This window comes from Leptosomus discolor, chromosome 8 (assembly GCF_034619465.1).
Source record: "Leptosomus discolor isolate bLepDis1 chromosome 8, bLepDis1.hap2, whole genome shotgun sequence".
Lineage (NCBI taxonomy): Eukaryota > Metazoa > Chordata > Aves > Leptosomiformes > Leptosomidae > Leptosomus > Leptosomus discolor.
The window spans coordinates 47,173,423-47,192,835 of record NC_141398.1 but is presented as its reverse complement, the minus strand read 5'-3'; the positions used below and the strand labels follow the sequence as shown (position 1 = coordinate 47,192,835).

The window sequence follows — 19,413 nt, the reverse complement described above, 5'->3', positions numbered from 1 at the left end:
ATTCTTATTTTAGTGCACAGGAAAACAAATGGTTTTTTTGGACTACAAAACCAACATTTCCTATTCCCCATAGCATGACACACACATTGATAAGCCACAATTGACTGAAAAAGTACATTCTAATAGAAAAATACAGGCTTTCACTAACTCTTGCAAAAATAGATTTACATATAAGTTAAGCTTTTCTTCTGTCCAAAAGCCTTCCAGAATTTTCAATTACAACCATTACGATTTTACCATGTTTCATCAATCTTTACTCAAGTAATTCTAATTTACTTACATTTTGGCTTTAGTCATTTGTACAGGTAAAGAATTTATGAATATTTCCTCAAGTAATGTCTTCTGAACAAGACCAAGGAAAAAATCCCAAAATCATTACAAACAAAATACAGGTGGATAAAATTGTTTGCTGTTGTACCACGCCTTAAAGTCACAGTCCTTGAATGTGGCACTCAAAAGTAGATACATGTGACGCAGAATGTACTGGGATAGCCAAAGTTTAATTTAGTTGAATTTATTAATAATTATTCCCAGATATTTCAAGATATACAATCAAACTGATGTAACATTTCAAAGACAAAAAGTTAAAACACCCCAACTTTTAGAGCTTTATTTGTTCTTTGATTTAGAGTAGCTAACCAAAACATGAAAAGGAAAGAAACACTCAGGATAGTTCAGAAGAATAAAACTCACCAAAATCTGCAAACACGGATTGTCCAACAACTTCCACACCGCTAGGTGCTTTCTTACTTTTTTCAAGTTTAGAGAAGTTCCCATCCTATCAAACAGGACAAGAGACAGAAAAATTGAATTGCAGACTAAGCGATAAAATTTGACTTCTGAACCAAAGAAAATACACGTTAATAAAACAGTGCTTAAGTAGATAATAAAGACACATCTCAGCTATGGAAAAAAAAAATGCACTCTGAAAATGGGGACTGAGTTTTTGCATTTCTAATTCTTCATGGAATCTTATGGAAATCCAGTAAGAGTAATATTCAGATACAATTGTCTGTATATTTTGCTGTGTTATAAGAAAGAGACCGGGTTATTTCAGCAGCATAATCTAAACCATAATTAATTGATTATGAATACTAATGTGCATTTATGCATATTGACATGATTTTATAGATACATGCAATATATAAAAACACACCTGCCCACCTGTTAAAAATAGCTTCAGATTTTCCTTCTAATTACGAAATAACTTGATTTTACATTAAGTCTCGTTTAGGTCTTGTTTTAATTGTCTACTATTAAAACCTACGCCTGCAGAAAACAATATTCCAGTATTTCCTCTGAAAGACAAGAGAGGAGTGCTGGATCCTCATTTATCATAGAACTGGATCAGAACTGGAACAAAACGATTTGAAATGCTAAGTTTTCATAGCCAAGTAAGTTGACCTAAGGCCCACTTTTCTAGTGTTGCAGTCAGCTCATATAAGGTGCTATGCACACAAGAATATGTTAAAGCCATTGAAACAAATGATACTGTTTTGTGGGTTATGTACAGTTACCCATATTGCTTACTCAGGTCATGCTCAGTTTGTAGACTTCAGTGTTGTTGAAGATGCAACTCTGGAGACAGTACGTGGATGTGACTGTATCTCTTTACCTTGACTATATAATTTATAGTGACTCAGATGCAAGGAAAAATAAAAAAAATTAAAAATTGATGCAAAGCATCTCCGTGCAAAAAAGAAAACTAGGACCTGTGCTCAGTTGGCCAGAAAAGCATGTATCATATAGGCAAATAATTTAAAATCATTTTCTGGTGCATCAGTGAAGGGAACTACTTTGCCTAGGTTTGTAGAACAATTTAACAGCTTTTAATGGATCAATTAAGGTATTTTAAGATTGATATATATGCACATATATTTTAGATGTATGCCTACAGGAGACGTGTTAAATGCCTTGTGTAGTCACTCAAATTAAATTCGTCAAAGTCCAAAACTGTCCATTTTTAAGTCTCTATAAAAGCTAGAAATCTAAAATTTATGACCTGCTGCTTTAAAAAAAAAATGTCTAGTGCAGCTTTCATTATTTTTGCCTAAAACTTAGTATTTGGAGGATATCTGGCAGCTATTTTTTATTACAAATTTATATTTTTATTTATTATAAATTTTTGGGTAAATAAAGCTTCAAAAACTAATTCCTTAGCTAATAAGAAACACATTAAGCACTTTCTATAATAACAAAAAGAGTAAACTTTTAACATACACATGCTAATATTCTTAATTATAGTCCTTTTGGAGAACAGATTTAGTATAAAGGATACACTTAAGTTTCAAATCAATTCATTTCATTAATTGTTATTAACAACAAGGTTCTTCACAGACCCTGGCTGGGTTAGGCAATACAAAAGCAGAATCTCAATAAATAAATAAATTTTAAAAAATAATCCATTGACTTATTTCTCCACAACCTTGAATAGCATTTGCGATACTTGATTAACATACAACTAAGGATTTTCTCAACTGTAACTCAATTGTAACAGGTAGAAGTGAGACTTGGAACCTCTGTCCCACAGAATCTTACCCAAGACCTGAAGTCACAGTTCTAAGAAAACTTACTTAAAGAAATCAAATCTTTGAGACAGCAAGAATAAAAATCTGATCAGCCTTATCTATATAAATCACCAGTGTCAGTAACTTCCTAGAACAGCTGATGGCACCCCAGGAGTCCTGCTAAAGTGTATGAAGGCAGTCTGATTGATTTACTTAGTAGTCATGTTAAAAAAAAAAAAAAAAAAATCTACAGAGGAACTTGGGCCAAGTAAAACATCTCCAGCGATATTCTGCAGTCTAAATGCAATAGTGCAGTTAGTGCTTCAACACACGTTCCACTCCACTCATTCCTCAAACAAGGAATAGCAGATGACTTCTTTTTTTAAAAACTTGTCTGTGTTTTAACAGAAAGATTATTTGGATTTTCCTCTCTTACCTTATTTACCCATGTCTCAAACTGAATGTTTTGTGAATTTGGTGATGTAGTAAGGAACAAATCTGCAAGGAAAAACGTAAAAGAAAAAATATTTAACATTAGACTCCACACACAAATATTTGATCACTGAACAAAGATATATAACTTAGTAAAAACCCCTATTACCTATATTTTAAAAGGCATAAATATATTATATGCCAATTATGTTTAGATTTATATATTTTAAGCAAGAAAGATTAAAAAACAAAAACCCCCAAAGCTATTTTCATCCCTTATACTCTTCTGTATAAATAAATACACCTTCTGCACTCAACTTCTGCATTTATGTAGTTTATACGTAAATTAAGTTAGCATCACGAGCTAGTAAGTGCTGGATGTTATATATGCACTGAAGAACATTTCTTCATAGTAAAGACAGAGACAGACCTCAAAGCTAGAAAAAAGTAAACAGTTATATTTTTAGTAAGTCAAAATTAAAAGTAAAAACCTACCAACTATCCTTTTATTTTGGATATGTTGAATTAAGCAACAGATATACTGTTGTCAGGAGGAGAAAAGGAGATGGAGAAATATTTCAGGCTACCTTTACACTAAAATTCTTTTAAACATCAAAACAGTGCAAAAGAGTCCTTCAGAGGATTTATCTGACAATGCCTAGTTAAAGAGGAGCTTATTCATTGCCATTTAGGAAAGCACCCAAATTAGGAAAATGGGAAGAAAAAGCTTTATAAAGGAGGTTAAAAAGAAAAGAGGGGGAGGGGGGGATATAAGGGGAAAAAAAATTAAAATTATGAAGTCCAGTGTTAAGAAGTCCAGATTTTAAGAAAACTAGTCTTTTAGATTTAAGCACTATTGTCCTCCTTCCCCCCCCGCCCAATTTAAAATACCACTATTTGAATTAGAACATAATGATTATTTTGTAGGAATAAAAATAGTTATTGAAAAAATACGTAATTAATGCTTTACCCTGAAGTGGTTTACTGAATAAGCAGGTGGACTGCTGTACAGGGAATTTCAAATGGCACAATAAGCGGTATTGTCTACCAGGGCAAAACCCAACCAAACCATAAACTCCCATACCAAACAAACTAAGCTCCCCGCGCCCTCCCCCGACAACCAAACACCATCAAAGATTTAGCTTAGATTTCTCCCTGTGCCCTCCCCAGCTTGAAAATTCTACCACTTAATTCTTTTCCCCCCGAACACCTGAAACAACAACTTCCTTTAGAGTATACAGATGAAAAGCATCATAGTCTGCTTCATTGGAGTGAATTATATTGACACTTAAGTATTTCTTGAAGGCAAGAGACAGAAGTAATGGAATCAATCAAGATATCATAGATATAACTTAGAAAACATACATAAACTTTGAAATTTTAACTTTGCATGTAGAAGGAAGTTTGTGCAATACTGTTGATTACTATCAGATATAAACCAGAAAAATACTAGAAAATCTAATACATTCACAAGGAAAAATAAGAAGAGAAATATGGAACAACAGAAGGCTTAACTCTCTTTCCTACAGGCCAAAATGCCCCTAAATCTTTGAAAAGTTTTTGAGGTTCAAATAATATTTCAAGTAGGGTTGTAGTATAACCTTGCTGTAATTTGTACTGCAATTTGCAATCAGTTATGGGTTATGTTACATAGAGATTATGCCACATACAGATTATGCTGCAATAGGGTCTGTAAGTGTTATATTTAAATACACAGCAAACGACTAGCATTTGATTAACAAATATAACAGGTTGCCTAACCTTCAGCAGACATTTTGTTGGCACTATAACTGTTTTCCCACCACACCTCTGACTCTGTTTCACACACTGCAGAGCTGACCTCTCACCTTTAATCGCTAAGTCAATCCTCTCTTTGCCCTCTTGGGGAGCATTAACTCAGCATTCCCACTGGTAATGCTACATTTATACACGTTTTGTGACTCTATCCCAGATTTAGACAAAATGGTACAGCTGCCAACACAAGACATAATTCACCCAGTATTATTATGCTAGAAATTCAGCTCTGAACAGTTGCGTACTAGGTTAAATAAATGCATCAAGCTTTTATGCAACACAATTATGCTTCTAGGATGGCAAAAACAAATACAAAAGGCAGACATGAGTTATGCTGGAGTATTACAAACTCCTTAGCTCCAAATAATTTATTTAAGGTTAAAGCAAAGTTCATTAAAAATAAAACCAGTAAAAATAAAACAGCACTACTTCTTGAATAATTTAACATGTGATGAAATTCCATTTAACAATTATTCTTAATTTTAAAACTTATACTAATGCAGCATATTATAACAACTTCTCAGTTAAAAAAAGAATTAAAATCTTTTCAATAGGAAAATGCAGGACCACCTATATAGTATATACCTATAGTATCCTTACAATAGAGAAATTAATATCCTTCACGTCTTAATGGGAAGTCATATAAGCAGTACTATGAATGGAACTATCTACAAGTAGTAATATATTTTGTTTTCATTTGAGCTTTACAGAGTAAATTTATCCATTACAGCTCCTCAGAGAGCATAACGGCCGTGTTTGACTCAAAAGACATTCCATATTGTTCATCCCAGACAGAGTTAGAACAGGCCACAGAAAGTCAGACACTCACCACGACTGGGCAACAACACTAGCAGAGTAAACTGCAAAGTATACTAGCCCTAATTTTGAGACACAGCCATCACCAACTCATGTAAGTATTAGTGAATTACTTGTAACAGAGTATGTATGGTTACTCTTATTACACATACACACCTATTCTGTAAAAGTATGTAACAGAGAGACTCGCAATGGATTTTTCTTACGAATTGAAAAAAAAAAATTTTTTCCATGCTTAGTCTAAAGCATATTATATTGGTTGATTTTCCATCCTAATTTAATCTGATTTCATAAGTGTATAGAAATATTCAAAAATATGACTGCACAGGGAATTGAAATAATATAGGAAGGCAAGGAACCAAAGGCATACAAAATCCCAGATGTTAGGACCAGAATCAAAAGTAGCTTTTAAGTAAACATTAAACTCTGTGAGAAAAAAAAAAGGGATAAGAGAACTGCAGTGGCTAGGCTGTCATACAACTTAATAAAATGAAAGAATACATTTAGCTACCTGCAGTGTAGGAGGAATAAACCAGGACAGTAAATGCAAGTCAAACTACAAAGAGCTAATAGAAAGACGATAATTTAAAACTTCTAAAATGTTTACTGTATTAAAAATGTGGAGGTGCTTACAGATTTAAATTCTTTGTTCAGCCACTGTACAAACCAGGTATTTTAATATGAATAGTTGTTCCACATTTTGAGAGCAGGAAAATAGAGCTGTGTTTTCAGAGGAGGCAAACTACCATACATTTCCTTGGTTTGCAAAAGATCTGTGCTGAATATGACCCTCTACAGCAGCTTAAAGATGATTAAATTCAGCAACATGCCTGTTTCACACTGAACTCCCACCCCCCTCCCCCCCAAAACAGCTTCTCTTGAAAGTAAATTACTTTTGCCCTTTGTTCCTCTTCATATACTCCCCGGTCTCTCCTTTTTCCTAACCTGAGGCATATAACACTATACACAACGAATGGAATGAACACACGAAGCAGCTCCAAGGCTGCTGTAATATTACACTGCACTGGTAAAATGCACAGGCAGGCAAAGATGCCAGATCATCTTCCAGAAAGAGTGCAGAGGAGCTAGTGCCATGCTGCTCCCAAGTTAAAGCAACAAGCTGCGTAGACAACTTACTGCAGGTACAACACCACCACCTCTAGTTCTAGAGCTGGCTGAACCAGTTCGGTTGGTATGTTACTGCCAATTGTAGTCCTTTCTATCCTTCAGTCTTCTTAGAAGCTACATATCTCAATTGCTCATGCATGTTTCTGTGATTAAACCCTCTTGCATGGAAATCAAATTGAATACTTAGTATTACCAAGTAAATTTTGATCAAGAATGTCAGAGATTTCAAAGCAAGCAAAACAAAAACATTTCTTCGTAGCAGCACTGTAAAAATGCAATGTAATTTAGACACTCCAAATAACTGTTTACAAATTTTTATACTTCAGAGTAACAAATGCTTTCTCCGAGTTTGTAGGAAAGAAACCTGTATGAAAAACGAAGACCTGCCTGGTATAGTGTTTTAGACCAGATCATGTTTAAAGGTTACTTCCAACCTAGCTTATTCTATGGTTCTATCTGGCTTTATTACGTAAGTTTTTGTCCCTAAGAGCCAAAAGCATATGAGAGAGCAAACAATTAAGAATCTGTGCAATTTACAAATAGCTTTTTCTATATAGCTGCAGCAAAAACTCCTTGCAAGCATCTCCTTCTCAAAGGAATGGTGTCCATGACAGACATCTCTCACCACTATTGCTACAGCTTTCCATGTCCATTTCTAAATTCTTTAATATAAAAGGGCTGCAGGAGAAGAGATGGAGCCAACAAATGCACTAAGATCTGTACGTTCAGTACTTGGATTACACAACAACAAAGATATACACAGTTCATTTCTACACTTTTTGTATTTTAATACACTAATCATGTCAAACACAGCAACCTTTTTGGTTTGCTTCTGGCTATATCAAGAACCCAACCCCTCTCTTTCCTACAAGGAATGCCTATCATGTTACACACACTCAGGAAAAGTCACTTGTCTAAAGATATGCTGCCACTTTGCCTTTGGAAGGCAATTCTAGTTGCTATTTCAGCTGCAGAAAACAAAATCATTTGCACACAGATCTCTCAGTTTAAAAAGCACAGATAAATTATTGAGAGCTGTATCATAATGCTCTGTTCAAAAGCCGATGAACCTAACAGCACAACGCGAGATATTTACGAGCTAAGGTTATAAAACCAAATAACCTGGAGCTCAACAATTGTAATTTAGACAATACAAAGGTGATACACTCTGGATACTTCTACTAGACAATAGGCACATAAAGGGATACTAAAAACAACAGGCAAGGATGTACCTTCTACAATGCTATGGTGGTTGTAGATGCTGGAGATCTACAATGGAAATAGGCCATGGGAGGAGGGGAAAAAAAAAAAAAAAAAAAAAATCAGCCTGGCCACTTCCTACTGCCACTGCCAGAGAAAGAATATCGGGTTAGCTGGATGGACCACTAGATTAAGCCTGCAGGGCATTTCTTCAGGTTCTAATTTGTGACATGATGTAGTAAATATAAGCAAAATCCTTGACAGCTGGGATAGGGAAAGATCTTCATGTCAGATTCAGGCAGATTTCTTGAAGCGTAACACCTACAGCCTAAGTGCATGGCTAGAAATAAAAAAAAAAAAAGCAATACTATCTGAGAGGGAATGTTTCTCTTAAACAAATGCAAAGTGAAGTATATTCACATTTAAATATGTTTTCCTATTTTTGATCTAACAGGCAGTGATTAATATAAAAACAACATTAGCAATAGGAAAATTCGTAAACAAAGTCTGGGAATAAAATGAAGAATCAAGGAGGTTACTCAGCATTTTAGATCCACAAGACTGAAAAACCACTTGAATATATACCAAACACTTAATACAGAAGAAAACTGACACATACAGTGTGGGTTTTTTGTTGAAGCATTAGCATCTTACTCACAACTTTACCTTCCCTAAAAAGCCAGTTGGTGAGCAAATTTGGCTATTCTTTGAGTTAATTGGCTGAGTAACAAAATGCTGCTACCGAGGCTCTACTACATCTTATCAACAGTAAATACATATACTGAAAACCACTGAATTCAGCATTCATTCTTACAAAAAAGAAAATTAAGATTATTAGAATTTATGTTTCAGCTTGAAAAAGGGAAGATATTCAAGTACTGTATTGCAAGCTCCAGTAACCTAAAGCTTATTTGATGGAATCCGTTTATTTTGACATTGTATGAACACATGTTCCACTGAAGACTGAAATACCTCCCCAGAAAGCTCCATAAAACTTGTACAGCTAGACTGCACTGAATTTAGAGCCTTTAGATCTATCTGGTATCAATGTCAAAGTCATCCCAAATACATCTACAAACACTGAAACAATAATTCAACACTGCACACCCGTATCTTGAGCTAGACATACTTCTGATCATTTTTATGTAATATATCTAACAGAACATTACATAACTACTAATGCTTATGGTGGCCCATCTCAGGCACCAAAAGCACGGCATCCTTGCCATGGAGGCTCAGAAACCAGACACTTAGAACAAAGATGCCCGATAGATAACACTTACTGAGAGCCCAACATATAAGTGCAACTATCAGTCATGACAAAGGAATTCCATAGAAAACATGGATTAAAATGCAGGACAGCATTCAAACACCTTGAACATGAAAGCATTTCTACTCTTCCTGCAGTCCCCTAGCTTCTTACACCATATATCTTACAATTTTTGCTGCAGAAGCAGAAATAGTCATATAGGCAGTTTCCAACCAAACAGCTCTAAACTCGACAGCAGGTCCATCTTTGATCCTTATCCCCCAGTATTCTTCACACAGACCATCCTAGACTCCTCTCAACGCAGTTGTATGGAACTATGCTCTTATTCCACACACTGTTAGGTTAGTCCTCCTCTAATAACTTCAAGTTGATGTGTTAACATCCTCTTCTTGCAGAAATTCATCCAGTGTTCGCTCATCATCTCCACGCTAAATTCCCTACCTTCAGCCTAGGTTTCTTCCCCACCTTCCAACTTCTAGTCCCACTTCCTGTACATCATCTCTGCCTTTTGCCCCCTGCTCTCAGTTAACCATCCAAACACTGGCAGCAGTCCAGAGCCACAGTGGAAGGGAAGGCTTCGATAATCTGTCTATAGTATGTTCACTACTGATGGCTGTTTCAGAAAGGCAGCGATCGCAATTAAGGAAAACAACAACAACGAAAAAAACCCAGTTGATATTTCTAAAACCTACTTCAAACTGGCTAAATTTGGATGGATCTTTTAATTAAAACAGAAAAAGCAAACAGACCTTGCTATCTTTCAGGAAGGATGTTTCAAAAACAAGTGCTAGGTCACAATGAAAAAAGTTGCCCTAAATTATCAAATACCAAACCAGCTCCACCACGACTTCAGCCAATGGAAGTGGCTAAGCAAGCATAACTGAAGGTTAGAAAAAGTTTAACATGGAGGTAGGTAAAGGGCTTAGAAGACTTCAGCCCAACTGGAAAACTGCAGACACACTTATTAAATAAACCAGGTAGTATTACAAACCCTACTTCCAAACACTGCTTTTTCTTATTAGGACTACTAGGAAGTTGCACTAAAATCGAACTACACAGAATCTGCTCCAAGTTTGCTTCTGATTATCCTTGTTATTTTCCTTCACTTTTGAGTGTTATAAAAAACAGTACTATTTATAGATGGAGTGTTCATTTCACTAATGACTGATTTGACCTTTCTGTTTAATGTCAGAGGGCTTTATTTCAGAATTAAAACCCTCAGTATCTACAGTTGTCTTCAGAAGCCACCAAGGCATCAGCAACATGCTTAAGTTACAGCTTGATTTCACATTTACTTCGCAAGTTCATAAAGGAAAAAAGAAAGCCTCTGTTTTTAAACACCATCAAAATGCACAAGGTATTATCCAATTAGAACATAGATGTGTATAGTCCAAACATGCCTTTCACTTATGTGAAAGAACAGGTGTGTCTGTGCATATTGTTACAGAATATGCATATCCATACAAGTTACTTGTGGATATGAACATGCCTGCTTGTATGTGTCGGTATATGTACATAATGTGCTGAACTAAAAATCTCTGCTTTGCAGTGTGTTGACAGAATGGGTAAGATGACAACTGTATTACAAATCATTAAATGCCAGGAAGCCTAAGGACAAGTAAAAGGTAACTTTCCTCTATTTACATTACAGATTGACTCACTAGTAAGAAGAAAAAATATTTAAACACAAAATTAAAAACGTTATTTACAAATTTTTTTAGTTTTACTTCTACGACTTTATTGTACAATACTTTTAATATGCGCAAACCTAATTTTATACAAAGTAGTTAGATATAGTCAGTTTTATTTCTTTACTACATGGAAATGGAAAACCAAACCTGACAAGTTTTGTTCTTCTGTTCATTAAGTTTTTCATTCAGGTAGATAAACACTCTTATCATTTGGTATTCAGATTTGTTTGTCAAGTTGGCATTAGCATTGTACTAGAGAAAATGGAATACATCTACTGCCTAGCTATAGCAATTTAGCTTTCGCAATATAGATACAAGTACCACAGCTAATGAGTTTGTTATTAACTTGACACGAATTTTTGGTGCTAGTTACGTGAAACAGTAAGTTAAGGAAGTACTCCTTCCAGTAACTTGCTCCTCTGAAAAATTTAAGCAAAACAAAAGGCCTTAGTATGTTCCAAACAAGCTAATTTGCATTTGCAAATTTTTAAGAAATCTGCTTACAATGAGATGTAATTATAATAATAAAAGCAGAATTTATTCTGCTTTTCATATAGGTCTTTCAAAATTTACTAAGTGTTTACTGGAACTATTTAGTAAAGCAGATGATAAACAATTATAAACAACAATTAAGCACTAACATCCCTTTCATTACCAAAAATAACTATAGAAAAATCCATATGTATTAATTTAAAAGCATCACTTAAATGTAAAACTTTTAAATTAGATTTATGCTGAATAGTTATACTTCTGAATATGCAGAGCAGGTGGGACTATTCCTCTGTTTTTTAGTGTTTCAAACACGAGTTTTCAGACAGAAAATTCTGATTACTTTCAGAATAAAGGCAACAATATTGTTTCAACCAATAGAAGATGACCACTCAGTGTTAAAAGTGCTGTTCGGGGCAGAACTAATTTACTTCTCACCTGTATTAAGTTACGGATTCCCATAAAAATATCATATTAGTACCCCTTGGTGCATATAATTATATCAGTATATAATAAAAAATTTCAAAAGGAATGGCTTTTGACACACTTCATAATGGCAATTTTAAAATTAAAACTGCTAAGCAGACAGCACAGGTCATGGGTTCTTTTAGAAAGATTAGGAAAAACTTAAGTTAAAATAGCTGTTTCTTTAAACATCTCTACTCATTCTTTAATTCTCTTCATGAGGTAGGCTATGAGTAAGAAAAGAGGCATTGGCAAAAGCAGACCAGTCTCAGAAGCAGGAGGAGAGGCAGCTAATTTGAGCAACTCTGGTTTCATCTTATGAGCAGGAGTTTCCTGTGGCATTGAACACTGTGCAGGAACAAATGGAGGAATACAGGTAACAGGAGATCACGTCCCACAGAGCATTTTTAATTATCAATAACAAATCTGTAAACAGTAAAAATAAAAGTAATAACAAACAAAACTTTACAGACACAGATTGAGGTCCTCCAAACTACATCTTGTGTATCTTATACATTTTTTGCCTTCATTATTTGCTGTAAACTCTCAGATGAGCCCTGTTATCACAGCTTAGAACAGTTAAGAAATAAAAAAAAAAAGAGGTACCACACTGATGAAACAGTGACATGGCATTACTGAATATTTGTTTTGGGAAAAAACAGAAGGGAGGGGGCAAAACCAGAAAGAACAATTTGACTTCAAATACATACACACACATGCCCCCAGTTTTAAAATGCCACTCTAGTTACATTTTAAAAGTCCAGATAATTTGTTTGCAAACATAATGAGCCTGGTTATTTTAATAGAGAATAAATGCAGATCTGTTGCATAAAATGAGCTTTGATGATAATATTATATGCAAAGAGGCTACCTGCTTCCATCAAGAGGAAGTTCACCAGAAATATAGTCAGTCTGACAACAAGCATTATAGTGTCTTCAGAATCCTGGTTTAAATGATGACAACAGAAATATCACCTGTGATTTGAATGATTTGTTTTCAAGAAGAAAACTATCTACATTTATGTGTTTAAACTAAGAAATGGGAATCAAGAAGAAAACACATTGTAAATGTTCTGGCACATTAGGTTTCTAGATTCCCAAAGCAAAGCAATGGAAGAAAATTAACCATCAGAAATCTGTAAAGAGACTAGCAATTAGCTTATAGCAAGCTGTTTCTGACTAATGATTTTTCCACTTTAGTTTTCCCAAAATCAAATTTATGATTTTTCCTTCATTTTATATAAACAGTTATGGCAATATCTGCAATTATACACACCATGTGCTAGTGTTCAACACAAGACACGTTGTAAAAGCAGTATTTCCAAACTTTGGAATCACATAACCAAATAAAACACAGAGTATTTAATACATTAGCTATTTTTCATAGCATTCAAGAATACATTGACAGATGTACAGTATTAAGTTACAGTATGATTCAGAGTCCAATGCGGTTTGTCTCATGCATACATTTGAACATTTTAAAAATATTTGCAGGTCCTTGGCCTGATTTCTTAGTAGAAGACTTGTAACTTTGAGTGCATATGAATTTATTGTTTATTAATAATTACCTAGAAAGAAAGGATTAAGTACTACAATTTTTGTTTAGAAAGAAAGCATTAGCCCTAAATGAACATCTGACATTCTAGGATGTTTTAAACTGAAATAATCAAGTAACGAGTTAGAAGGAAAAAAAAAAAAAGACATGTAGCAAAATAACTGCTATCCTAAAAATTTCAATGTTAGATAAAGCACTCCTGATACACCTATGAGAGCTTATGTTAAGACAGTCTAATCAGTGTTCACCTAGTGATCCATGCTAAATTTAAACTTCAGCTTGGTCCAAAGTATTTGTCTGAAAGTACTGACTGTGATGCAAATCAACAATGCCATAAACAAAATATATTTGTCTATTGCCTGGCTTTAAATTGATTATCTGTATTGGTACCCACCTCTACATCATTGTTGGGTGGTCTTTGTCAAGTCCTTTTACCTATCTCTGCCTCAGTTTCTAGCTGTAACACTTTTTCTCCATGGTTTGGTTCATGTATTTGAGTTGTAAAATCTTCAGTATAATGACCATATTGCAAACAGTGTTCACACAATTAAACATTCTCTCCACCTCTTATCTAAGACATCTGAAACACGTTTCTGAGAAAGACTGAGATTCTTTTTGAGTGAACTAATGCAAAGAGAAGTTACTTTTTTACCTCCTTCACTATAAGTCAAAAGATTTAATCACGTACAAATACTTCTTAAGTCACGTGATGTAAACTTTTCAGTTTGAGTATATGACTTTTTAAGACAGGCCTCTTGAGCAGCCTGCTTTGGAAATGCTCACCTGGACTGTCATGCTCTATAAAATACACCTGGTGTTAATCTGTTCAGACAAGCTTATTATTATTAGTGTCAAGATTATTTTCTTAAGCTAACTGTTAAAAAGAACTAAGGTCCAGTGTGAGTATGTATTACTAGACACACAGTAGCCCTAGTCTAACAAGGGTCACCATGTTCCCACCTCATCTTTCAGTCTATCTCGGTGCATGTACAAACAGTGACATTGATGGTAGGTCAGCTGACTAGACAATTTCCAGCAACCCCTTCCAATCTCAGCCATTCTGTGAACTAGATACTCCTCCCTGCAGCGACACACAATACACATACAGAAGACACTTGAAAATTTTAAGTTTACTTCCTCTTTATCTGTAAAGCACACATAGACCCACTGGTAAAAATATTATACTGCAAATTTTTGCATGGATTATAAAACATTCCTGGCCTAACTAAAAATTACTTTGAATTAAAATTTCTAAGAAGCTAAGATTTCTACATGAGGATGCTTTATTTAAAAACAGCAGCAGTATTACTATCTGAAACAGCCTAGTTTATATCTCACCAGGAAAGATTAGTATTATCTTTGTTCTAGTTAGTGGATTTTTGGATTATGAAATCCTTACACAGTTAGCCTTTCATGAAACACTGTTACAGATTAAGAACATCTTTATGAACATGTTCTTATATAATGAAATCATAACAATTCAACTTCATTTTACCCAGAGCAGAAGTGTGCCAATTAAAAGCTCTGTGTTGAGGGTTTAATATCAGCAAGTTGAAAAGGGGTTAGGCAATAAACTAGCAAAAAGATCCTCAGCCCAGAGAGGATTTTTTTTTTTTTTTTTTTTCATGTCAAACACACTTTAAATCTCCTAAGCTGTTTATAATGATAGAGTTACCAAAAATAGCCCAGCTAAACATCATGGAATTGGCTGCATCTGTTACAGAATACAAAGATCCCCAGAACATTGCAGAATATTAGAAAAAGGTCTTTAAAAACCCAACAAGTAAAGACGGCATATTCTGGAGGTTTGTTTTTTATTCGTAAACAAAAATCAGTGCATCCATTTTAGGTACAACTATATCTTCATATTCATTAATAGCAGCATTACCTATGAGTAAATACTCTTAATTTTTCAATCAAGGAGTACCACAACAGCATCAAACGTCATGATTATTAAGTTTCTCAAACAACAGGATTTCAGCATGCAGTCTCTTCCCCTGCATCCTTGTCAATGCCTCCCTCCTAACTAATAGGACTCTAATGCGTACCAGGACCTATTCTTAATGAGGTTTTGCTCCAGCTCAAGAATAGTTGTGCAGGTGAATACTAAGTCACAAGAATCCTCTCCGCTTCACTAGCTCCACCTGAACCAACCAACAACTAACAGACTCCACTGACTGCACTGAGAAATAACGAGCATGAATCTCACTCCCCTGGTGCTGGTGTATTGAGGCTGGGCTGCCCCAGCTATGTTAACAAGGAACAGACCTAAACAAACATGGAATCATAGGATGGTTTGGGTTGGAATGGACCTTAAAGACCATCTAGTTCCAACCCCCCTGCCAGGGACAGGGACACCTTCCACTAGACCAGGTTGCTCAAAGCCCCATCCCAACCTGGCCTTGAACACTGCCAGGGAGGGGGCAGCCACAGCTTCTTTGGACAACCTGTTCCACTGTCTCACCACCCTCACAGTGAAGAATTTCCTCCTAATACCTAATCTAAATCTCCCCTCTTTTAGTTTGAAACTGTTACCCCTCATCCTATCACTGCACCCCCTGATAAAAAGTCCCTCCCCCCCTTTCCTATAGGCCCCCTTCAAGTCCTGGGAGGTCGCTCTAAGGTCTCCCTGGAGCCTTCTCTTCTCCAGGGTGAGCAACCCGAACTCCCTCAGCCTGTCCTCATAGGACAGGAGAAAGAAGCATTTAGCTGTCTTCTGCAAAGTCTATCCAGACTGCAGAGAGTGAGACACAGGACTAGTTGTGGGCATACTACAGTAATATCAGCACCTTATTTTGGCCCTGTTTGGCAGAGTGCATTTAGAATCACCATGCTATCAGCACTGTATAGATGGTTACATACAGGTTGTTTTTTGGTTTGCCTTTTTTTAAAATTTATATCAGCTGATAATTAATAAACTTTTATGACTACTTCTACAAGTCACTTGCCCAACTCTGTACAGATTAACAGAAATTAAAGGAGACATGGTGAGAACACTAGACAGGTATTTTTTGGAAGAGACACAATGAGATTCAAGGTGCAATTTCATGCTTGGTTAAAGCAGGCTACAACTGCTGCTACTAAAAGGAGTCAACCTTCTCTCTGTGCTTAAATTGGTTATGGCAATCCTGAAGCTGCATGGTGAGCTGGATCAGCTTAATAACTCAAGTAGAAATGAACTGTGTTCCTCACCAGGCCCAGTTCCTGAGCAGTTACTATAGCTGATGTGAGGGAACTGCCATAAATGTGCAGACAGGACCAGATGATTGGTGACTTCTCATTTTGGCAGCAGGCAGTCTTGGAATAACACCCCAGTCATGAAATATCAGATATCACCGATAAGGTGTTATTTTTCAGCAACATATGCCTTGGTCACAGTTGGTGCAATTTTCATAGGGACAGCAAAAAAAACAACCCCAACAATCTACCACTCCTGTCTTAGAAGCACAAAATTATTTTAAAGAAAAGAATTCTATGGTAATATTTTCTCCACTTTTCTTCTCTGAATGAATTATTTTCCTTGAAATTTTCCTCAGGTTGCTGTAATATAAACATGTATTTCAGCCTGAGGTGTTATATCCTTGCTGTTACAAGCAAATGCAAGCCAGGATCTCTCTCTGTGGACTGCGTCATGGAAGCTTCTCCTCACACTGCAAGATAGGACTATAGATGTCAATCTATAAAAGCTCCCAGCACTCCCCACACAAAGATCCTGACTTTCATTTCTATTTAATAGAAGAACTTCCATATATCGCTAGTACTCTCTGGACATTCTTTAGGCTGTTAGCTGTCATAAAAACCTGTGTACTCTTGCAAAAATTGATCAGTCTGTGATTGATCTATGAAAGCAACTTAGACTTCCCACTTTTACCTACCCGTGAGTTTAGATTTCAATATATTTGTCTTAAAATGCTACCTGGAATGCTGATCCACACTGCCATGCCACTAAAACAAAATTCCAAAGGATTTATAGAACTGAGCGTGTTAAATTTGGTTATTACATGACATTGATTATGGTAAGCAACCGTATATTTAATTTTCCAGTTAGAATTTCCACTTGACAGCTTCATGAAGCAATGTGCCAGAACTGAATATTAAGATTTGACTATGCGCTAAAGCAATTAACTTAATCCCCAACATTTAAAGCATCTTAATTAAATTTATGGACTTTTTCGTCTCCCATTCCCATGTTACTGAATAGGAAAAAAATAAGCACTTTTCCCAAAATTACCATATATGAATTGATGTACATTGCATATCTAGCAGAAGATAGAGCATTTCAGAATTCATTTGGCATGTGAAGAAATGAAGTTTAGCACAATATTTAAGTATGCTTGGAGGTATGAACCAGGTATACAAGTGATAAATACATTCATTGTGGTAACTGAAGGCTAAATTGCATTGCATATTTCACAAAAAACCCCAAACAAAACAAAGCCACCACCACCAAAGGAAGAATACAGTTTATCTACCATAACAAAAGTTGTCTCCAGTACTCATTTGTGAACACTGAATTATAAATAGGTTATAGGATTGCTCTTACAGTAATAGAAGAATAAAGTCTCACATGCTGTTTTCTCAGTAAGTGATAGAATTAACTACCACGAAATAGAATGACGTCACATTGAAATCTTAAATTATCAGTCCAGTCTTGAAAACATTCTTCTGAATGAACTATAAAGCTATTTTCTGACTCAAGATTAAGAAAATGCAGCCCTGCTGCTGATTCAGTTGCAAACTGAATATTAGAGTACAGTGTCACAAAGAACAGGAAACAAAGCATTAATGGTAAACACAAAATCATTCAGCACAAGCATTATTTCCAATTAAATTATCATCAAGAAATAGAAAACGTTATTAGTTTATTCATTTTGGCAGTTATTTTTTAAAAATGCAGAATTTTCAAATTTTAGATATTAAAATAAAATAATGAAAAATAAAATTAAAAAAAAAAGAAATCAGAAGTAGCAAAGTCATATGATTACCAAAACCAACATTCCAGAATCAACTCTTTACAACCATCAATGAAATTTACTAAAATACTAGACAGAAAATGCAATACATTACATTGTATACTTAGTGATAAATATTTTTAGGAAGGTATTTCACACTTTCATGACTTACCTGCAGTGAAGTCATTATTTAAATCTATAAATGCATGGGAGTGCGGTATATACATCTTATTTTGAGTTTCCAACACAGCATGCCACGATAAGTTCCTACAGACAAGAATAAAAACCAATACATTTCATCAATGCTTAGGGAAAGTTTTGAAAAAAAAAATAAAATTGTGAAACTTTAAAATTAAACAGAAAGCACATTCTCCTAATGCTAAGCTAAAATGAGTACTTAGCTTACAATATACTTAGTAACTAGAGTAATTGCTTGAAAGGTTCTGTGAAGGATGATTCATAGCACAGGGGCTTAAGTTAGATTTTATCAACTTTCTAAAGCAACTTTTTTTATACACAAAAAAGTATCACTATCCACAAAATGGAATTTCACAGAAAATCACAGAATGGTAGGAGTTGGAAGAGACCTCTGGAGATCATCTGGTCCAACTCCCCCACCAAAGCAGGTTAGCCTAGAGCAGGTCACACAGGAACGCGTCCAGACAGGTTTTGTGTATCTCCAGGGAAGGAGACTCCACAGCCTCCCTGGGCAGCCTGTTCCAGTGCTCTGCCACCCTCACAGTAAAGAAGTGTCTCCTGATGTTCAGAAAGAACCTCCTGTGCTTCAGTTTGTGCCCGTTGCCTCTGGTCCTGTCACTGGGCACCACTGAGAAAAGACTGGCCCCTTCCTCTTGATGCCCACCCTTTAAATATCTATATGTGTTGATAAGGTCCCCTCTCAGTCTTCTCCAGGCTAAAGAGCCCCAGGGCTTTCTTCATATGAGAGATGCCCAAATTTAGTGCCTAGACTTCAACTGTAAATCTTGAGACACTGATTGCTGTCCTCCCTGGTTTACTCAAGCAGTTTTGCTATCAGTACTTCTGAAATCTACTTTAGAGTTAAGAAAGATGAGCAAAAATGGACATAGTCACATGCTGTAAAAGCAGCTCATGC

At 35.5% G+C, this 19,413-nt stretch overlaps 1 protein-coding gene across 1 annotated transcript in view; it reads right to left on the bottom strand.

Moving 5' to 3' along the window:
* ITFG1 (integrin alpha FG-GAP repeat containing 1) overlaps positions 1 to 19,413 on the bottom strand; it is an 89,268-nt gene that overhangs the window by 58,474 nt on the left and 11,381 nt on the right. The window contains exons 6-8 of the mRNA XM_086469035.1: positions 18,472 to 18,566; positions 2,944 to 3,005; positions 694 to 778 (exon numbers count right to left, since the gene is read on the bottom strand). Coding sequence (XP_086325161.1) covers positions 694 to 778; positions 2,944 to 3,005; positions 18,472 to 18,566 — 242 coding nt within the window. The remainder of the gene's footprint in view (positions 1 to 693; positions 779 to 2,943; positions 3,006 to 18,471; positions 18,567 to 19,413) is intronic.